We start from the raw sequence: 23,319 nt of genomic DNA on the forward strand, positions 1-23,319 counted from the left end.
CCTGCGCTTTGGCAAGGCAGCATAAGAGAGTTGGAGATCCATGGGTTGTCCACGTGGGTTGGGTGTCGCTGTCATGGCCTTGACTCTGCATGTGGACTCTTGGACTCTGCAGAGCTTCCAGAGGGGAGGAGGAGGTGGTAGGCCAGAAGTGAAAAGATGGAGAAGTGAACATTTGGTTAGCCCCAACACTTGCAAAAATCCAAGGAAACATGTTAAATAGCATGAATATGGTTTTCTTCCTTAAAGAGCAAGTGACAAACTGAGCAGAGCAGTGAAAAGAAAGACTCTGCAAATTCAACCCTAAATTAATTCTCTCCCCTTCCCCCCACCCCACTCCACTGCTGCTTGATTAATCATATTTGCCCTCTGTCCCCATTCAGGAGCATTCACTTTAAATTGTGCAGCTTTTTCACTGGTATTATTTTTAGATGCCTTTAATTAAATCATTGGTCATGAATACTGAAGACTGTCAGTGAGGGAAATGGGAATCCTATGCCAGGATATTGTCATAGTGACAGTCAGGTTGCAGGACTTAATGTGATGCATTATTAATTGTCATTGTAAAGTGAGGATACATAAATATTAATTCTACAGTTTTCTTTGCCACAAAGATGGGACGGCGTATTTGTTTTTTTGTGACACAAGACTGGTTGCCTACCACAGGTAGCTGAACATATCATCAGTAACAAGAGGAGGCTTTTCTCTGAGGATGAGATGGCAATTGCCACAACTAAAGATGTCCTCTAATGCATTTTGAGTGTAGTTCGTAATTGGAACAATAATAGTTGGGGTGGGTTGTGGTTTTCAGAATAAATCTTTAGTGGCGACACGATTTATTTGTCTGTTTGGAATTAGCTTCATAAAAAAAAAAATCTAAAGGTTTGCAATCTAGGACCACTGTCTAGGTAACCTGAAAAATTTGTCCCAATTTGATCGCTATATATTGCTAAGGCTGCCTTCCCGCCGCCTCCAGCGCACCTCCCCCCCAGATAACTGAGCTCCAATTGTGTATATATATGCATTTTCTTTCATGATTTCTTATCCTTTTCTTGACCCAAAACTTTGCATGTTTTAATTATATTTTACAATTACAAAACCCAGGAGACTGCTGAACCTTCCTGAAAGCTAGGTCAGCAGTTGAGGAGCCTGAAGCTTATTAAATTTCCTAGTACATTCTGAAAACGAATTGTAAGGTCAGTGCAGTGAAGGATCTGTTTGCTCTTCATGTATCTGGTAGCTATTCAGAATGTTGTTAAATCTGAATCTTTTGAAAGAAAATCTAAAATAAATCACTGTGTTGACCAATCGTACTTCCACTTGAGGGCTCTGTCCAGTTGAAAGAACAAATGGAGATTGATGTTTGAAAGACTGCTTTTGACAGAATACTGCCAGAGCTAGCAGAAGTCTATGTCTCTTCTCTGAGTTTTCAGAATGTCAGTGCTTTTGGGAAGAAGTTCAAGCTCCCAAATGTGAAAGAGAGAGAACAGCCATGCATATGCACACCAAAATAGGCAATCGCTTGGTGGCTATGGAGGTCATCTCAGCTGTGGGAGGAAAACCAAGGTCCCTTTTGTGGTTTTTGTCGTCTGTGTGCCCTGAGTGCTGGCCCTTGTTCGTTCTCTCGAGTTGCTGCTTTATTTGCACCATATTTTTAATTCTCATCGAATTGGTATGGCTTTGGAGAATTCATTTCTTTAAAATAGAGGAGCCATTTTTATTCTCGGGGAGGGGGAAAGAAATTAGCTGCTTCTTCCTTTTTTAGCCAGCTAATAGGTTATTCGTGCTTATACTTTCTTTGCTAGTTCAAAAGTAAATGAAGCTTTGTAGGAATAAACAGAATATTTTTGGAGACTAATATTTACGTTACAATAGCGCCTGCAGATCCCAACTGAAGTTAAGGCCCTAGAGCATCTCGACAGAACAGTGCTGTGGTAGTCATCTCCCCTGAATGCATATGCTTATAATACAGACCTCTCAGTTACCTAGGGTACTTTGATAGTTGATAGGGAGAAATAAATCTACTTTGGAATGAGATGAGCAGAATCTGAAAATGCAGGGTTTTTTTCTCTCTGAGTGTAAGGGCAATTTAGACAATTATCTTGGAGGTGTGCAATGTAGATGTCTGAACTTAGCTGAACTGGTAGCAACACCGTCTTGTTTAAGAATTACTAGTCCAAAAAGGGCAAGATCAGTGAACTCCAGAAGAACCACCATAGCTGACATGGCCATGCCGTGTTCATGTCAGTGATAGCCCAAGAACATAGGTGAGGCCCATGTGAGCTTCCCTGTCCTAATTTGTGCTGCCCCTTGGCTTACAGGAAGTAAGTGGAAACATTTCAATTTCAGTTTTTGTCATGGGCCATTGTTCTGGTCTGTTTTAAATCTTCCCAGTCTCTGATGGCACCTTACTTGGTACCAAGGTCACATGAGGCTTGTTCAGTGTAGGACATACCCAGTGTTGTGCTCATAATAATGAATTGGGTTAAGAACTGTTCTCCTTTATCTTCTGAAAAGCTCTAATACAGACTTTGGTGGGGGCTTGCTTTAGAAAACACAAGAAAATTAATTGGGGGGGGGGGGTGGTGTTAAACTTAAGTGCAAGTTCCTGTTATAGTTTGGGGGCAGGGGGAGAGCAATGACAAAATATCTTTCTCTTCTAGGTGGAAGGTAATATATTTCCATTTCAGTCAGAGGTGTAATGCCTTTATGCTTTTTTCTTGCAAAGGCAGCACATCTCCAAAGAAGTAGCACCTTTCAAATGACATGAGGACATAAGCTGTGGAAGCATTATCCATGGTGCATCATGAGGTGGATTTTGGCCAGGGAACCAAACCCAAAGAGAAGAATGGGAGCAGAAGTAGTTTGATCTACAGCTCCCAAGAGGCACAGTGTCATCATTTTGAGTAAATGGTTTTAGTTTTCAGCTGATATACTTTCACTTTGGGATACTTGTTTCTGTTGGCAAAATACATTTTGCGTGAATAGCAATCTATTTTTACAAACAGGTTTTTTAGTCAGTAATCCTGTTCTCCATTAAAAGTGGTTTAAGTAGAATTTTACAGCCAACTGTTGTGTGAACATGGAGGGATTGTGAGCACAGAGCAAGCTAGCATAACTGCCAGTCATGCCTTCAGAGGTGAAGTTTCACAACAGGTTTTCTGGTGAATTTACCAGACTGGGTAAGTGGGTGGGTCTGGCTAAGGAGCCGCATTCGGAAATGTGAACATCTGTTGGGTTTTCCACCCTTGTAGGATGCATCCTGTATGATCCTTGCTTTGGTATGTAATGCGGTACTGTAGGACAATACTCCTTTTTCTCAGCCTTTCAGTAATGAAATTAAGAGTGCACAAGAAACTGCTGAATTCAAGTTCTTGGAGGAACTCTTCACTGTGTATGTTGTTAATGCAGTAGTTAAGAATATGTTTGAACTTTACTACAGTAGCAATGCTATAAGCTAAAATAAAAAAAGAAGACTGTTATGTAACTCTTATAATCAAGGCTTTTAAAGTACTTTTCAACAAAGTAAATTATAAGTAATAATGATCGTCCAGCAATGAATTCTGCCCTTTGAACAGCATGAACTTGTAGTGATGGTCTATATACATGTTGCTAAAAGAGAGGTTTTGCATTAGGTTTTGGATGTTGTAGCTCAGGCCAACAATGAATGATGTCTTTTGGATCTGCAAGTGACAGTTCCTGGTGTGCTTACTCCAACCTGTCTGCCATATCCTACAGCTAGTGGTTGACACCTTTGTGGAGCAGCTGGAACAGCAGAAAGTAAAAGGAACTGCAGTCACAGCCCCATCCCTAAGTTTGAAATAAGCAGTGCTTTGGGCATGAGGTGTTGGGATGCAGGTGGTACCTAGACTATATGCTGATCTGTTGTGTAAGGGAGCAGTGTTCAGCTGAATGAAACAAATCATGTCTGTCATCTTAAATTACACCACAGTCAGTGTGACACACAGATACAATTTTTAAGTTCTTTGACTGCAGTGAGATCTAGGTTATGCTCTCTTAGTATGAGGGGTTTTGCAACAGTATTGCCTGATTCCTGTCCCATGCAAAATGATTTATTTCGAAGTCTGTATTCGTCCACCCACATCTGACTTGTAAGGCAGCCCCACAAACAGTTGTTTCAGCATAGCTGGGAGAAGGTGCAGGGTTAAGAAGAAATGGAGGGGAATGGAGAGACTGGAAAGACTCTTTTCTACATGCTGCTGCCAAATATGCTGTCATGCAAAGACAGGTATTGTTATGCCTTAAATGTTTCCCTGAGGATTTCTAGGTGAATTTCTCCCAGAAAAGTTGAGGTTATCTAGGGTATGGCTCCTTGGTATTTTTCAGGCAGATTGGGGCTCGTACTGCCCAGAACTTAGTCTGCCTCTGGCCCTGGGTTAATGGGCCCTATCAGAGTGACAGGGCATCCCACCATAAAAACATTGTTTCTGCTCAAATCAGAGTAATAGTGGAGCTGACTTATACCTGTCAGAGGAGGCTGTGGAGCAGAAAGGGAGAAATATTTGAAAATCACATCACTGATCAATAACTGATGAAGAAATGTGTAGCATTACCACATATACCTTAAATTTAATAATGAGATCTACAAAATTTACTTTTTCCAGATACTTTGCTTGTATGAGAGCAGTTGTGCCGACTGACACGCTAGGAGTTGAGCTAAGATATAAGATCTAAAAGCATACTATTATGCTGACAGCTATACCAGAACACTTGCATAGCTTTTCTGATCAGAGGGTATGTAACTCCAGTACTGTACAGGAAACTTTTCAGAGGACTGGGAAGAACTAGGGAGTGAATGTGCAGGCTAGGTCAGGTGGAGTGCAGCTGATTCCACTTGTGTCTGCCATCCTTGAAGACCTCTGTGCTGTTCTGCTTCTTGGGCTGGCACAGGCAGGGAAAGCCTGAGCTGTACCATCTGCCAGCACTTATGGCTGTGGAAGAGTGACCATCTCTCTTCTTTCCGTTTATTCCCCTCCTGCTTCTCCAGGACAGAGATGGAATCAATCTGTATTACTGGTCGCTTCCAAACTGCTGCAGCACTATATCCTGGAGCGGCTGCAGGAGATTGTGGACAATTACTAGATGTCAAATTGATGGTTTTTTGTCTCATGCCTAGTGACAAAAAAAAAAAAAAGTCAGTCACAAGTATCAGGTGTTGTCTTGTGCAGAATTTTGGTCTCCATATTGGTAGGTCCATCGTTTATCAACAATGTGATGTTTTGAATGCTTTTCTTCTGATCTACATAGGCATTAGGAAATTAATTTAGTCTTACAGTGGTAGCTGTGCTTGGTCAGTGCATCCTGTGATAGCTGTAAGGTGAGAAAGATGCCAATTTCAGCCTTTTTTTATTAGTTTTTTGAGGGGGTTAAGGAAAAAAAAAAAAAGGAAAAAAATGGGGAGGGGCATGTTGCAAAAATACGCATCTCTCCTTCCTGCCAGAGCTGTACTAACACAGTGAGTATTTCTCCATTTCAGAAAGGTTACCTCTGGGAAAGTTACCTGTGTTTTACCTGCTGCCCCTGTGCCACCAGCTCCATCGCTTCACTTGTGGCTGTGTAACAGTGACCATCTCTTTTCCTTCCCTTCGTTCCCCTCCTGCTTCTCCAGGACACAGATGGGATCAACCTGTACTACTGGTCCCTGTTTGATGGACACGCTGGGTCAGGGGCAGCTGTGGTCGCTTCCAAACTGCTACAGCACCATATCCTGGAGCAGCTGCAGGAGATCGTGGACATCCTGAGGAACACGGCCGTCCTCCCGCCTACTTGCCTGGGAGAGGAGCCCGACAACCCAGCCGCCAACAGCAGGACACTGACGCGGGCGGCCTCCCTGCGTGGTGGCGTGGGGGCCCCGGGCTCGCCCAGCACCCCTCCAACACGCTTCTTCACCGAGAAGAAGATCCCACATGAGTGCCTGGTTATTGGGGCCATAGAAAGTGCATTCAAGGAAATGGTACGTTTATCTCAGGGCTCTGAAGTCCTTGTTGCATACATTGAGTTGCATGGCCTTGAGAAAATGAACATGTAGGGATTTTTTTTTCACTTTTTTTTGTTTTTCTTCTCCTACTTAAACACCATCTGAGTGTGGAGAGAATTATTAAAGAGCTTCAGCAGGTTACCTGGTACATCCCTGTGAGGCAGGAATTGCATCTTAAGTCCACTTGACTTGTGTACAGCATGAATAACTGTGAGGAAATCATGATCCTATGGAAACAGAATATCCATCAATTTCCCTCTAGAGGGCTGGTTTTCCTCTTCTGTAATTGACGTGGCTGCTCTGCACCTTCCCCTTTCACTTCTCCACATTGTTAAAAATAATTCTTGTCAGGCAGAGGAGAGACCTGGCCTACCAGTGAGTACATGCAGATCAGGTCTTGGGAGATCTGATCTTGGTTTTTTTATTTTCTCTTAGGTTTTTTTTGTTGTTTTTAGAAAAGCCTCTTATTTGAGCAGAAAGTTTTTGAATTAATGAGTGTTTCCCAGAGGTTTTATTTGTTGTCTGAAAAGAAGTATTCAATCATTGTTTTTTCTGATATATGTGAATTTGTTTAGTACATGCATCTAATTAGAGACTACAGTTGTTGTTATAACAAAGTGGTGCTTCACTTTGAATTCTGAATAGCAGTTATCTTGCTGGACTGTCCTTTCTCCCCAAGGAAGTGCAGGCAAACAAACCCACCAGCTTGGTTTGGACTCCTAGGTGGGTAGGTCCAGGAGCAAGATCCACAGCTGTGGCTTAGGCATCATTCAACATGGGGCATGTGAGCAGATTTATGCACTGCAGCTAATGGGCTCAGTTTCTGCTAGCTGAAAAAAGGACATATGAAAATTTCCTGTCAGTTTAGCATGCCCTTTTCAGAAAGGAAGGACTAGCCTGCTCTCTTCTTTGCTGAGAAAGAAGGGAAAAGATGACACTGCCACTACACTGTAGTGGGTTCAGAGCATGCTTGAGAGAGGGACAACAATTTCATGCTTCAGTTGGGGCAAATTTCAGGCCAAAAGAGTGCCAGGCTCTGAGTGTGTGACATGACTTTCTCTCTCTCCCCCTCTCTCCTATGTGAAACTGACTCCAAGTGCAGGAGAGATGAGAAATGCAGTTTCATGGGACTGTAAAGCAAAGGTAAAAGAGCTACAGCAGGGCCGTTTAAAGTGCTCTACCTTTGTTATGAGAGCAGCGTGTGCATTACCCATCACTGCCTTCCTGAACACATCCAAGTGAGCAGGGCTGTTACCGCCCTGCTTTGGTTTGAGTTCACGCCTCTGTTTGGTAGGTGTTCATAGAGAAGACCATCTCAGCTCATATGCAGGCAGCAGGCACCTGACTGCTTGGGAGGGCTTTTATGGATAGAGAATGACAAATGCAGAAACCCTGGATAACTCGCTGCAGATACAGTGTCTGGATATTCCATGCGCAGGTCATAGTAATCTGTCCTCCCTTTTTCTAAACTGAGGTCCAGAGAGTATTCTATTTTCCTCCCTGTGTCTTTGTTCACATGCCACAGATCAGACACCGTAATTCCCACTTTTGCTCTTTATCAGAGGGCTGAAGTTTGTCGTCTGTCTTTGCTATGTAAATGACTCTGTGTTTACCACAATATAACTTCAGCACTAAGTTTTACATTAAAAGGAAGTCTTATGAAAACAGTCAGATTAAGAAAAACAATAGATAATTGTATCTACTTTAAGGTTTTGGGGGAGTCTTGTGCTTACAATTGGTTTAGGCAAAAGAGTATTTTCGTTTGTCCGTGTAAGGGAGCAGTTCATAAGATCAACACTCCTGAGTCTGATCTGTGCTTGCAATGATTTATCTTCCTCCTACCTCTGCCTAACCTCCTGCTAGCTTATACTCCTAGTGATTTTGGGCCTCTTCCACAGTTTGTTCAGCCCTAGTTTGTACAGGAACATCATGGATGTTGTTGAGTTAGGTCAGTGCAGTTGCAATGTGCATAATGTACCAGGGGTTTGTGCCAGCACAGTGTATCATTTTACCTGGCACTTGGTGAAAGCTCCTGTTTCCTGGACACATAGGCAGGCTTCTTGGTGGTTTCCTGAAACACCCATCACTGCAAAGGAGCCTTTTGAACCTGTGAAAATGCTGAGTTAAATATAGGTACCTTTTTTTTTTTTTTAATTTTAAACAGCCCAACTTGACAGATATACTAATGGTTTTGTCCCCTTTTCCTGGGAGCATTTAGCATACCATTACTTTTTTCCCCAACTGCCTTTTGAATTCTGGTTATGTTCTCCCTGTTTTTGCCTGAAGTCTCAAATAAAATGCAGTTCATCACTTTCAAAAGGCTTTTAAAAATTATTTTTCATTTATTGGGTGTGGCTTCCTTTGGGCAGTGCTTGTCTGACAGCTACATGCAGTAAAACACTGTGGAAAGCCGAGACAGACCAAGTCATTGCCTAACTCAGAATTTTAACAATTAAGCTGTCCCCTTTTTGAAGTACTTTTAGATGGTGTTCCCTGATTGTGTCGAAACTGGGATTAGCGAGTTTGTGTTGTGTTCTCAGATAATTTACTGTGCTGTGTGTTTAAAAAAAAAACAAAAAAAAAAAACAAAAAAAAAAACAACCCAAAAACCGGCCAACACCCCAAAAAAAACCAACAACCAACCAACCAAAAAAAGGCAAAAAAGCTCAATGCCAGTAATTGTCAGTGATCACAGTTATTCCAGTTAAAAGGAAAGTTCTGAAGTTTCATAAGTCAAATCCTCTGATGTTCATCTCATGAGTTTTAAGATGTGTATTTATACATTCAGTTCTAGGGAGCCAGGAGGGATGTTTTCATGTGCACCGGATAGAAGCATCAAACTATCATCCCTTCCCTGTATTTAAGCTTGTATATGGGTGTGGGATGTAGTACATATTTTGAAGAAAGATTAAGGAGAGAGAGTGCCGATTCCACACTGAACCCTGTTTCATTTTAGATGGGGAAAAAAATGACACAGAATTAGTCTGTAGGATTTATTGGAAGGTAGAAGTTTGTATACATTGTATCATGTTTTTCTTCTTTATTGAGGTTTGTGGGGGGTTTTTTGACTCAAATGAAATCTAGACAGGTGCTTTTGCAAGATACCATTTTAATTCGAGCAATCTTGAAGAGAGCAGCATACATTGGTATGGTTTTCCTTTTGGAAAGCTTCCTCTGAAGTAGAAATGAGGAGGGTTGAAACAGTGTTACAGGCATTTTGATGCTTTTTTGACAGAGGTGAAGCAGATTAAGGAGTTAATTTTGTCTTTATGCCTTCTGAAACATGATTTTTTTTTTTTAATTTATTTTTTTAAGCAGATACATGATACTGTGTGTGTAGGGAGTAAAGCTGCTTTCTGTCACAGCAAGACTGAGATCCTGGAGGGAAGGCCCCTACTCTGAGGAGGGATATAGAGGAAAAATAGTTATTTTAGTTGGTTTTGCAGTATGCTAACTTGCTGTAACGATGGCACTGCAATTCGAGCGCACCTAGTTCTGTTTCCAAGGCCCTGCATTTCTAAAACCTAGCACCGGGTGTAGCCGGCGCTCGCTTCCCGTGCCGACACGCCGTCTGCTTGCCCGGCAGCCTGTCCCGCGAGCCCGCCGGGCTCAGCCCGCCGGTGGCCAGCGGACCCGGCGCCTCCGTGCTCTGGGCGAGCCGGGCGGGAGGAAAGGCCGGGGCTCCGGGGCGGCCCGAGAACCGGCGGCCCACGCTGCGGCCCGGCCCGGCGCGGCGCCCGGGCCCCTCCGCAGGGCCGCCAGCAGGTGGCACGAGCAAGCCGCCGTCGGGGGCCCGCGGGCCTCCCAAAGAGCCGGTGTCGCGGCTGCGGGGCGTCATCTTCCTCCTCGTTCGGAAGAGGTGGTTAATGAGCGTGATTAGCCCGTGTTTTGGCCGTGGGGAGCGCAGGTGTGAGCGGTCAGGGCGGCGGGGGGTGCTCCGTGCCAGAGCTGCCGCTGGGGTCGGCGGGGAAAGCGGCCCGCCCTGCGAAAGGCCCCCGTGGCGCTTCGAGGTGTCCTTTGCAGGCTTCCCGCCATCCTGACTGCGCTCCCTCGCCCAGGGAAGGGGGCCGGGGGGACCAGGCGTGAGGCAACCCCTGTGGGCACCCTGCTCCTGCCTGCCGCAGCAACACCCGTCCTGTAAAAGGGGGCAGAGCACAGGCTGCATTATCTGCTTCCATGGCATGAAACGATAACCTTTTGAACGCACGATACAGAAATCCTTTTTTATATCGCTATTTTATTCTGTCAGACTCAGCGTGAGCAGCACACGCTGCCCTTTGGGCCGAATGGTGCATCGTGTGATTCTGCCCAGCACTGCTCAGCGCTTCCCCTGCCCGCAGATAGCGATGTGGGCGTGAGCTGCGTGCGACAGAAGAGGGGGAAAAAGGGAAAAAAGAAAATAGGTGGAAAATGAGGAGAACTTTGTATATACTCAAAACTTTGTCTAGAATGAGCCCCTTTATACCTTCAGAGGTATTTTGGGGTTTCTGCCTGTTTGTGCCGCACTACTTTCCCAGCAGCGCTGTTACAAAGTATTTCATTAAAAGCCAGTGTCTCTGCATCAGAATGAATTAATGGCAAAGGTGGGCTTTATTTATTTTGGTTTATTTTTTCCCCTCAAATCTTGTTGAGCTGTAGGAAAGCCTACTCCTCCTTTCCTCTCCCCCCCTCCCCCCCCCCAAAAAAAAAAAAAGTCAAACAAAGTATGTAATATCATAATACCAAGTTAAACATGGCACTGAATATACTCTGGCAAGTCATAGTAGTAAATTCAAGTTCTGAACAACAACTAGATGGAACAGCCTGTGAACAGTAATGATTTGAAAAAAATCTAGTACACAGATCTAGTTGAAGCCAAGGAAACTCTGAAAATGAGGCCTTAAGGATTATCTCTTTTCTATAATAGATGCTTCTGAATTCTGCTTCTTGAAAGAAATAAATTTTAATTTAAGCACTCCAGCACTTGCAAAGTGTACAAATGACAGAACTGAAACCAGGTGAGGAATTGTACATTGTTTGGAGGTCTCGGAGGATAGTCTGAACTGCAGAGATGAAGGGTTTTTTTAAAATTCTTGGCAGTGTCTGGAAAATCCACCGTAGTATTTGTAAGTTTAAATTATTTTGATGGTTAGAAATGTCTGCTTCCTTTGAACTGTTCTTTTCAGCTTAATTTAAAAATATATAGAAACCATGGGGAGGAAAATCAGCTTCTCTATGGCAAGATTAGATAAAGAGGCATTTATAACAGGCCCATGTCTGTGACCAAAGGTTCTACGAGATTTGATTTTTAGCTTGGAGGTGTTTTCCTCCTGGTCCTCACTGCCGTGTGTGTCCCAAAAAAAAAAAAAAAAAAAAAAAAAAAACCAAGGAAAACCACAGGTCAGTGAGAGCATGGGCTAAGCACCAGCAGTAAATCCCCCCTGCGCGCAGCAGAGAATGGCCTTGTCGGGCAGCGCTGCTCATTTGCCGGCCCAGCCACACCTCCCACCTCAGTATTGCATTCATGGCACTGATGGGACCAGGCCCTATATACACCGGTCAGCGAGGAGTCACGTTACTTGTCATAGACACCTCTGCCCAGCCTGCTCGGGACAGCATCCCCACCGCTGCCCCAGGTTACCTCCTTCTCCTGAAATTTGTAGGAAACAAATCGTGGTCCCTGGCTTCCTGCAACTCTGCGGATTTTCAGTCAAATTGCAGCTGTCATGGTTTGCATTTGTTGTGGTGCTTTTCCTCAGATAAATTTAGCTCTAAAATAAAGTTCTGAATCCCATACCCCAAGGCATGGACAATTTGAGCTGTTTGTTGCTCAGTGCAAATATGACAATGACTGAAGTATAGCTCTGTGTGTATGTTTGCGCAAACAAATATATTCATAATAAAAAACATATACAAGTAAGCAGGGTTTAGCTGAAAAGATCTGCCAGTACTTGCAATAGCCGTGTTAAATGATGCTCCGTGTTTGAATCCAGTATTACAAGGACAGACCCGTTTGCAACTGGATGTGATTCTGGATGCAGGAGAGGAGGGTAATTTGGAAGTAACGTGCGGTGTTATTACCCCAAACTAAATTAAGAGGCAGTAGAATTAATTCATTGGCATATACTTCAGGTTTTGTTTCAGATGTATGGAGTACTGGAAAATAGCTCATTTACTTGTGTCTTTTATGTTCTCCAAGCTTTACTGGGGGTCTCTGTGTGTGTGTGTGTGTGTGTATATATATATATATGTGTGTGTCTATATATGTATATATTTATGAATTTTTTCATTCCTGGGCTTGATTAATTGTTGATGACAGATGTGACCTGTGTTTTCCACTTCTATTGAGCAGGAGGGCTTTTTTATATATAGTATTTCTTACATTCAGAATCAGTTGGAAGCTAAACACAGGAAGAACTATTTGAGTAGGTACATACCTCCTTAAATTTGGGCGTGTGCACATGCATAAAAATGAAGTCTTTTCAGGAGTTCATAAGCACAGTAAGATGAGACACAGGGTTAAATACTTTCCAGGGTTTTCATCCTGGAAAGTCTATGAATGCCCAGTATTTTTTCAGTAAATACTGTTCTACTGACCTCCCCCTCCCGTTCTACTGACCTCCCCCTCCCGTCCCCGTCCACTCCCTTAACAAGTTTAGCAGCTGCCCATTCCCTATGTTTCTGAAGGGCAGCCTTGTGGCATGAGTGTGTCTTGCTGCTGTTTGTAAAGGTATATGCCCCACAATCTCGGCATCCCTTTTGGAGAGCTCATTAATTATTTGCTGTCTGTGTAAAGCACTCTTCAATTATACCACCAAATACCTGTTGTTAAGCTACATTTATCTTTGCCTTCATTCCCTTGCATCCCTCAGAGTTGCCATTTGTTCCTTGGTGCCTGATATTTTGGAATCTCCTGTCCTGATTTTTCCCAAACATCTCTGTATCATCAATAATAGGTACTCCTTGACTTTCTGTTCTTCTCCCTGACCATGTGGCCATAGCTGCAACAATAAAGAAAGCCAATGGGGCAGTTTAAGAAAGACTCTATTTTTTTTTTTTTTTTTTTAGGGGGATCTTCATTTTCTAAAATATTAATTGCGATGCTGTCTTTATAAATCTTGTTCTCTTTCCCCATAGGATTTGCAAATAGAACGAGAGAGGACCGTGTATAACATTTCTGGTGGCTGCACAGCCCTTGTGGTGGTGTATTTGTTGGGGAAGCTTTATGTGGCAAATGCTGGTGATAGCAGGTGAGTACGTGTGGCGTCTCCCCATCTATTCCTTTGCCCCAGACTCCCCTGGATCTGGTGTTATCAGGTTCCCTACTTGCAGACAGTATCACAAGAGGATTCTGTTTCTTGGCTGGACATTTAACTGTTCTCAAGGAAGTTAAAGCAAATGGCAGTGATAGGCTTCTGGTATCTTGTCGAGTGGTGGCTGCAATCGCGGAGGTTGATGACGCTTCTGGCCCTGTAGCAGTTTCTGAATGAATTGATGGTGGCAGAGAAGTGGAAAGATGCTAAAGAGCCATTGAAACAGAAGAGATGTTGCGTGTGTAGAATAGAATTGTGTGTTGAACACTGACAAAGTGACTGTATCTGGAACAGCTGGTAGGGCTGGACTGGTTCAGTAGGAAGTCCTGTGGCTCCTGTCCCTAGCCTTAGTGTTGGAAGGCCAACTGGCCTTCACAGTTTGATAGAATTGAAGATAATAATCTGTAAGCAAATAACTGCTACTCCTGCATCAGAGAGGATGGGAGGGAGAGGAGCTATCACACATTAGGATTTTTGCTGTGTCCTGTTCTGGCTCATGTACTTGTACATTTCTCAGAACTGGGTGCTGTCATTCAGGAGCTGTTATATTTAGAAGTTGGATGCTTGAAGGTTTGTGACGAGAAGTTTTTTCTTTGTCTTCTGGTTTAGTTAAAGCTAGGAGCGTACTGGAAATCTCTTGCTTGCATTCTTTTCCTCTCTCTTGCTCTCTGCCCATACCACCATCAGAGAGAGATAATGAAACTGTTCTTGCAAGACTTTAGACCTTCACATGTTTCTTTTGGCAGCGCTCTGTATAAACAGGCCGGGGAGAATAGTTCCCCACATGATACAGACTGCTGTTGTGTTCTCTCAGCAGCTGAGAATTTGAAGTCTGCAAAGGTACTGAACCACGTTGTCTTTAGGTAAAGACTGCTACGGTTACACGTTTGTGTTTCAGGTTTGTGTGCACATAGTTCATGTTTGTACTGTGCACGCACAAAGTATTTACAGAAAGCAGTCAACCACAAATTGTTTCATAGTCTATACCTAACTTTTTTTTTTTTGCCTCTTGCTGCTTTAAACTGTGTAGAAGGTCAGATAAATCCTTTGTGCATGAAGTTCCTATTCTTTTTGTGTTGGTGATTGTTCTTAATATGCTGAATTTGCTGTTTATATTGCAAACTGCTCACCCAGTTCCTCTTGACAAGTGACATATTTGAATCTCTTTTGCGTCAAATGGGTCCTCACAGAGGGTAGCTGCAAACATGTTTGAGTAGACCACCTGTCTAGTCATCAGAACCACTAGCTGCACTATATTTTAGCTCTTTTGCCATTAAATTAGAAATAATCGTATTTTCCTGTGGTACATGAATTACAGTTGAGTCTCTTCCATTGGGTTGGCTAAATTGCTTTACTGTCTCTTAAAAGTGTGCTGTGTAAAACTGACCATGCAGGATCTACTTCTGAGTAGTTGAAATCTTTGTTCTTAAATGACTGGCTGCTTCCAGTTCCTCCAGGATTCCTCCTCTGCTTCCTGAGAACAGCCTCAGCCCCATTGCAGGCTCTGACACCCAATGGTAAGAAACTCATTGATAGTGATCTTGAATTGGCCCAAGCATCTGCTGTAGTTAAAGCCATTAAGTCTTCAGTAGGCCTTGATTGTTTGTCAAGCCCATCAAAAACATCTCTTCAGAAAAGCAGGAAGAGCAGGAATTAGAAGGGAAGCCACCAGCAAGGCTGGGTCTTGTTTGAACCAGGACTCAAATTTTTCTACTCATTCCTTGCATGTTTAAGATAAGGGGGACCCTCCAGATCCAAAATAGTTTGGGTTTGCACTTTCCAGATAGACCTCACTGAAACCTTCCTCATGCTGAGGAGAGTTCTCTGGAGTCACAAAATCTTGCACTTTCAAATAAGCCCACTTCTAGATTTTCATAGCTCAAGAAAATAAAAGCTTTGAAGTGTAGAACATTAGTTGACCTGGGCCTCTCTTCCACCAAATCCCCACTTCCCATGTTTCAGAAAGGGAGAAAAACAACTATTGCAAATCATCTAAGTCGCTCCTTATCACTAAAAGGGCATTTTAGGACTAGAAAAGCAGCTCTGAGGTTGTCCGCCTGCTGCCAGGGTACACACTGCATTCCTGTATTTTTAAGAGCCTAGTTACGTAGCCAAGAAGTTTTTTTCATGCTAGTTGAAAAAATATATTAATTTTTGCTGTCTTTGTGCCTTGCATGGTCAACTTCATGGTTTGTACAGATGCAAATGAGGACAGTGAGAAATACAATAAGGAAACTATTTGGAAAAAATCTCTGCTCTTGAGAAGAAGGGCAGGGTTGGTTGGTGTTTTTTCACCCAAAGAGGGGCCTTCTGCTTCTTGCTGTTGGAACTCAATGCCAAAACCCTCAGTTCTTCAGTTGAGCTTTAGTTTCTTTGAGTTCACCTACTCATTGTGCCTTTTCTCCTTCTCCCCTCTCTGCTCCCCCACTGGAAAAAGCCTACAAATAAATCAAGCTACATTTCCCACAGACTAGAGTCTGAGGAGGTTTTGTGATGCAGTGGTGGGAAATAAACATTTTGGGTTCATGCAAACCTCATTTGTTCTGCCTCTGCCCAGAAGAAGGTTAGGTCTTTTAATTCCAAGCAATTTCAAAACAGCAGAAGCTTTTAAAGGTGGGTTTTGAACAGCTTCTGCTGTCACAGGACCAAGGTACATGCAACAAACTGTTACTATCACAATGAGACTAAGGAAACGCCAAGTGTGAGACTTGAATAATAATGTACTATGCGGTGCCAGCTATACCTCAGACTTATGTCTGTGGTATTCAGTTTAACCACCAAAGCTTCTCAAATCTAATCATTTCATGCCACGTACCCTGGCAGTGTTGTATAGCAGCTGTCCTTTTGTAGTTGATGTGTAATTACATCATGAAAAGACTTTAATTACCATATTACTAAATTACCAGCCAGCAATCCTTTCAGGTTCAGCCCTAGCTCGCTTCTGTATGGACTATTAGACTTCTCCAAGCTGAACTCTTTTGGTTGGTGTAAAAGGGAGGAAAAAATCGTGCTAATTGTAGGTTATGTTATGAACTATTATTGAGCTTGATGTTATGGCATCACTAATGTCAATGATATAATTAAACTTCTCCTAATGATGCAATCACAGTTCTGTAATAATTATACGTTAACTGCACATGATACCAGAACCCTACTAAAAATGAGGTGATGTATTCAGAGCCTGATAAAAACAACTTGGAGGGAGCTGCTTTCATTCTCTACTGGCTTGTCTGATCATTCTTGGACTCTGCCATAAATATACCTACTTGTACAGTCAAAATTCATGTCTGAATATTGGCCAAAGCTTTTTCTAATGTTTCTCTCTCTTTCTCTCAGTGGTTAGCATTGTCCATGTAAGGTTATCTAATGAGGGACTGATAGTGCTATAATCAGCTATCCAACATATAGTGCTTTTCAGATAAGCGTTGAGGTGCTGTGCTTTGCTTACCAGCTTGACATACACACTAAGGTAACTAGGCCAGGTTTTCAGAATATCTGCCTTTTTTTTTTTTTTTTTTTTAGTAAGGAATAGTAAATCCTCTCTGCTCATTCTTTTAAATAGTATTGTTCAATTTTGTATTGCTAAAGTGACTTTTACTTCCCAACTGCCATAATATGCCTTTTTAATCTCAGTTCTTTTTAGTTTTATGCTCTTTATTAGGATGTTGTTTTATAGCTAATGATGAAGCAGTAGTAAAACAGGGACTTAATGTATTTACTGATTACTGCCCAATTCTTGTATAGCCTCGTGCAACATAACACTTGCCCAATATCACTACAGTGACTGTAATGCAATATGATCATATTAACTCTCTTTGGCACAATAGTTCTTCTGGCTTTCATGTTGTCTGACTTAGTAGCTACTAAGAGACTGCAGGCGCTGCCATTTTGTGCTGTGCTTGCAGCCATGTAGGGTAGCTGTGCTTTTATTATTATACAAGAAGCAGAACACCACAAGTTGGTTTGATTTTTCCATAGGCCCTGAAACACTCACTAGATCTGCAAATGGGTTCTTGGGCTTTTTTGATTTATTGGCAGAACGTGGGATCAAAGCGAAGAGCCTGGTGTTTCAGAGGCTTCACAGACTTGCAGGGTCACTGGATTTTTTCCTTTGTTTCATCAGCTTTTTTAAATCATCTTTTTGCCTCCTTACTTTTGCTCACCTCTGCTTATGTTTTCAGGGCATATTCACCCTCTGCTTGAACATACATCCTCATGTCCAGAATAGATTTTTCTCCTGCTTTTTACAAGTGTAGAATTAATGCTAAGACATTTGGCATTGGTAAATGATAGGAGTTCATTGAGTGAAGGTTTTTGTGGTGCTTCCATGTGGGTGCAGGTTAAGCAACTTCATTGGTGCTTCAGGTGCCCAGATGTGGGAGAACATGTTTATAACACAGACTTCTCCCGGTATAATAAAATAGTGAATTGAAAATTTAATTCTACTTTCTTTACTGTTTCAGTTCTTTCTGGTTTTGCTGCTTGTGTTGAATCTCACTACACTTACACTTCCTCTTCTTCTGTGTCATGGTGCTTGTCAGCTGCTTCCCTCATACATAATTCTTGTTGTAGGAAGTCAAATTTTGGGGATTAATTTGGTTTTATGAAGTAAATGAGAGGCATGCAAACAGCCACACATCTGCTAACTGACACTGTAGCTTAAACAGAATTTCTGAGAAGTCGGAATTGATGATTCTGACCCATTTTTGTGGTTCATGGTATCTGACCTCTTCCTCAAGGCAGTCCAGCAGGGTGATTTTTTGCCAGAAGTGCTAAAACTGTAACAATAGAAACCAAAAAGTGTTCTAGTGTATTACTACTGTAGAGCTAGTTTGCTTTAGTCTTGGTTTACAGTATTTTTAAGAAACTCTAATTTTCTGATTTCCTTAACTACCCATCTTCTAATCTAAATGGTGTCGATTTTCTGGTTTTTGAGTGGTGTGCCTAAGCCCTCTCTGTCTGCTTACATCTGTGTCTGCATAAACAACAATAACTGTGCTTCATACTCAGTGCTTAGAGGTCTCTAGAGAAAAGACTAACTCAGTTCCTGAGCTTCTCCAGCCTGCAGTATTTGGAAAAGCATTGTTTTTCCTGTCTTCCCCTAAAGATGTGATAAAAAGAGCTGCAACTCTCTGAACCACATGCAAGGCCTTTTCACTCTGGGACAATGCAATCTGTGGTAACTCCTCTTTGTCCTCTGAAGTTCTCATTCCTCCAGATAATCAAAAGATGCCTCCCAAGAGGCAAGAGCAACACTTACGGATTATATTTTGGCCAATCTATGCACACATCCCCTTTTTAGATTGTTATTAATACTTTGACAGAATCACTTGAAACTAATAAATGTTTGATCATTTCAGGGCGACAGATAACCTAAGCCTGTTCTGCTTACGAGCCACTGTAGTGAGGAGAGACTGAATTTAAGATGAAGCAAGTCTCTCCCACACACATTCTCCTTCACTGGCTGCAGTTTGGTAGCTGGAGAAGTCTAGTCCTGACTAGCCAAAAATGTTGGAAAAGAGCCTGGCATCTTAGTCACACTCAGGAGATGTGGCCAAGTCCCATATCTCTGTTTCCCCTGCTGATTTTCCTTAGAAGCCTGACTTGCAGGCCTGCAGAAAGGACTTCTGCTAAGGGGAGCTTCCTTCCAGGGAGAAGGAAGAGCACAGGATTCATAGGAATAGAAACAACCTCAAATATTGCAGGATTTTGTGCTGGGTAAAGCTTTTGGAGGCACTTCAGGAAACACTTTAAGTGAGGTGTGGAGAAAAGGTGTTGGATCAGAAATAAGTTGTTGCACTCGAAGTGCAGTGATGAGGAAGAACGTTTTCTAGTGATCCAGTGGATGACAAGTTCCAGGGTACTGGCATGTCATATCCAGCACTGACTTGGCAAAAATGATTGATTTGTCAGTAAATGTTCATAGGCTTTTGAAGTCAAAACAAATGTTCTGCCTCTTCTCTAAACTCTTGTTTTTTCTCAGAGAGCATATGCCTTAGCAATGTCTATGGCAATCTAGCAGGTATGGAAGCCATTGTAAATGTTTGTGGTGAGTGGTACATTCAGTTAAGTCTTGGTCCTAACCACATGGACACTATCTACTCATGAAGTCCTGATGTTCCAGATTATGAGGAAGGAGAAGAATTTTGGCTGTTCAAGTAATATCGGTAAACTGGAAAGCCACAATTCATTGGTATTAGTTTCCAGGAATGGTGAATTCTGTTAACTTTAATTCTCATAGGTTTTCAGCCTTTAAAAAAAAAAGAAAGAAAAACCCCACAACTAGCAAAAACCGAAAAACCTAATCAAGCCAGGCAAAAAAAGCTGATTGCTGCCACTGCAAGTAAAAGTTACCCTGCTATCTATTTTGTTGGTGAATATAAGCACAAATGAAGGAATAATTCCCATTGTGATAATATCTTTGCATGTATGTTGCATGTGTAGCCTGTGGAGCTCATAGTGTCTGAGGCAAGATGGGCAAAGGGTGCCGAGATATAATTTTAATCACACTTTTACCAGTATTTTACAGATGCGTAAAGAGCCTGTGACCTCTAATAGAGGCAGCTTGTGGTATAAGCAAATAGGCCAGAACCAGATTGCCCAGTGCACTGCATTAAGCTCAAAACCATCTTTTTAATCTTTGCCTTTGTATCTCCACAGAGGGACCTGCAGGTTCTTCATTCCAGTGTTACAGGGCAAGGGCCAAGGCACACCAAGCAGACTGGGCACCTTGGACCTCTAGTTCCTGTCCTTACTATGGGAGGAGGGCTGGGGGAGCATCCCTGCTTGGCGAATGTTTCAAGACTGCTGCGGTCCTTACTGTGTTGGGAAGCTTTTCTCATCCTCTGAATTCCGTGCACTTCCCAGGCAGCCCAGGCTGTTCGGTCTCAGCAGCAGCTATGCAATGCAGCTTTAGCCCTGCTCCTGGGGCTTTTAGCGAGGGCTTCCCTTGTCACTTCTGCATGGGTGAATGAAGCAGGGCTTGGGTAAAAATTCACTGATGCAGAGAGAGCAGAGAGTGCAACTTTCAGTTTGCTTTTACTTCTCGGTCCAGCTAGTCCCAATATCCTGCAACTGCCACTGAAGGGTAGAAAAGCTGAGATCACATCTACTTTGATGCTCTAGGTGCTAAAAGTCATTATGACTTCCTCAGTGGTAAGACAGTGAAAACCAGGGGGGGAAAAACCCGTGTTCCTTCCATCTTATGTGGTCAGCCATATCCCAGCCATATTACTGGCAAAATAAACACTGACTTGCACAGCAATGCCTTCATCCACTAAGCCCAGGTTTAGTTGCCATAGTAACTCATCCTGGAGATGAATGTGATATCCTGGACAGCAGGGAAAAACACTTTGATTCCACAGATACCAGTCCTGAAGCTGAGAGCTGACCACAGAGATGTGACTGCACGTCTTTGTTCATTTCTCTGGCACGGCCTGAATAATTGGTGGCATGTTGTTCAGCCATGATACAGAAACGTGGTGGTGTATCATCATTGCAACCCTGGACTTAGCTGTGTTCAAATGAAGAATGCAGTGAAATTGTCACGGGCAAAATGAATCCCATGAGGGCAGCAAATCTCCAACCTAAGGATGCTGAAACTGATGGCGGGCAGTTTTTGTGTGCTAGCAGAATTGCTGTAAACTTACTGTGAACTGGCTTGTAATAGCTTCGTAGCTGCCAGCTGAAGTCCGCTCTGAAAGATTGGTGAGTTCGGATGTAAACCAATAGGAAAGTACACACAATTAATTACAGAGTGTTTTAGCTTAGTTCATTGGCTTTTGGTTTAGCACTACTAGAACCAGAGTAGACAATACTAGAAGTGTATAGGTAAATGTAAAGTCACCACTGGTTCAATAGCAAAAGGTACTTTCCTGATTAAACAAACAAAAATCACATACAGATAGCCAGTGCCATCTCATTAGTGATGGGGTGGGAGTACCAAAAAAAAGTATAATTATCCGTAAAATGGAACACTCTTAATGAAGCCAACTGCTAATAGTAACTCCATACTTATGTTGCATCAGACAAGCAATACATTTGAGGACTTAAACTACAGCAGGGAATTCATGGAAGAGTCCCTTGGGAATGGAGCTGCACCCCACCAAAGAGGCACTGAGAACCGGAGGCGTGCAGCTCTTAGGGTCAAAAACAACCAGGCAATGTGTCTTTTCCAAGCTATCTCTGTTGTGGACAACCTGCAAGCTCAGTATTATATTTAATTTGAAATAGTAGAGTGAGTAGTGATGCAGAAACAAGTGAAGTTATTTAGTTACAGTGTTGGTGACGGCCAAGTGCTTCTCACTGTTGGATGCAATATATAGGGCAGAGGGAGGCTGCCAGGAGTAGAAAATCCCTGTAGCTCCTGCTTACTAAGTTGTTAGTTGAATACATGGGACGGAATGTGAGATCAGTTCTAAAATTTCCGATTTTTATTGGGTTTGGTGGCGGTAAGGAAGATGCTGACTGGCTCAGGTGCTACCATAGATGAGAAGTAAGCCCTTCCATGGAAATCTATGAATATTATTTTGCTTTGAGAAATAGCTTCTACTTGCCCATTTGTGATCCTTTATTAAAAATAATACAATTCATTTAATAAAAACAGACCACCAGAATAGTGGCTTTAAAGTATATTAGCAGCCTCATTTTACCCGGAGGTCTTCTCCACAGGAATCGCTAAATAAGCATTAGAAATGTAAATAAGAATGAGTCAGGTAGCTGGAAACAGTGTAAAGCTCTACATGTGTGTGCACAGGACAGCTCGCGTGCTTGTAGGTGCCTCTGAAAGGTGACTTTCAGGGTTTCTTGCAGGGGCTGGATTTCATAACTTCTTTCTGTGGTCTTTTCAAAGGCAGGAGGACGTTCTTGTCTTGCCACGGGAGAGCTGTAGCACGCTTGGCTCCGTGGTGGTGTGAGGACATGAAAAAGAGGCCCTTGAATGAAATACCTGGGAACACCAGGTGAGGTGGTTTGGCCCTGGCCAGATGCCAGGTGCCCACCAAAGCCCCTCTGTCACTCTCACCCCCGCAGCTGGACAGGGGAGAGAAAATATAACAACAGGCATGTGGGTCAGATAAAGACAGTTTAATGAAGCAAATAGCTGTGCGCAGAAGCAAAAGCAAACCAAAAGATCTGATTCTCTACTTCCCATCAGCAGGCGATGTCCAGCCACTTCCTGGGAAGGAGGGCTCTGGTACGTGTAGCGGTTGCTCCAGATGACAAACGCGAAACTAATGTCCCCCCATTCTTCCTGTTTTCCCCAGCTTATATTGCTGAGCAGACGTCATGTGGTATGGAATATCCCTTTGGTCAGTCTGGGTCAGCTGTCCTGGCTACATCCCCTCCCAAGTTTTTACCCACCCCCAGCCTGCTGGGGAAATGTTGGGGAAACAGCCTTGGTGCTGTGTGAGCCCTGCTCAGCAGTAGTCAAAACACCGCTGTGTTATCGAGCTACCACTGCACAGCATGATGAGGGCTGCACCTCAGGCAGACCCATTACACCAGGTCAGTGTCCTGCGGGAGTAGGGCTGTACTTGGCAGTTGTGCTGCTGAGACATTAACCCTTGGAGCAGCCAGGGTGGCTGGCAGTCTGCAAAAAGCCTTAGCAGAAGTTCGGGAGAGTTCTTCATTGTTCCTGCAGGAAATGCCGAAGCACATTCCTGTAAGAGATAACTTTAACCCTGCCTTTGTGCAATACTTCACCAAGGCAAGTTCCCACACCTTTTGTTGGCTAGAGGGAGCTGAAGTTCCCCCCCAGTGATGAATGAATGTGTCTGAGCAGCCTGCTTTAACCACGGCATACACAACGAGACTACATCGTTACTGGAAGAGCCACAAGCAGGGAGAGTGTGTTCCCTCTTAACGTTGGCTTTGTTCGGCTGAAAGGAAAATGATCCAGTGCCTCTATTCTGTTCGCAATATTTCTGTGGACAGCCTGAAGTTTGTGATGAAAAGTGTTGAAGAAACCAGGTGGCAGGGCTGTTGAGTGTCAGTAGATGGAAAATGAGGACAGAGGCAATTTTCATTGGCTCT

At 43.1% G+C, this 23,319-nt stretch overlaps 1 protein-coding gene across 1 annotated transcript in view; it reads left to right on the forward strand.

Moving 5' to 3' along the window:
* PPM1H (protein phosphatase, Mg2+/Mn2+ dependent 1H) overlaps positions 1–23,319 on the forward strand; it is a 139,207-nt gene that overhangs the window by 72,800 nt on the left and 43,088 nt on the right. The window contains exons 3-4 of the mRNA XM_086472329.1: positions 5,627–5,971; positions 13,112–13,224. Coding sequence (XP_086328455.1) covers positions 5,627–5,971; positions 13,112–13,224 — 458 coding nt within the window. The remainder of the gene's footprint in view (positions 1–5,626; positions 5,972–13,111; positions 13,225–23,319) is intronic.

Source organism: Leptosomus discolor, chromosome 1 (genome assembly GCF_034619465.1).
Source record: "Leptosomus discolor isolate bLepDis1 chromosome 1, bLepDis1.hap2, whole genome shotgun sequence".
Lineage (NCBI taxonomy): Eukaryota > Metazoa > Chordata > Aves > Leptosomiformes > Leptosomidae > Leptosomus > Leptosomus discolor.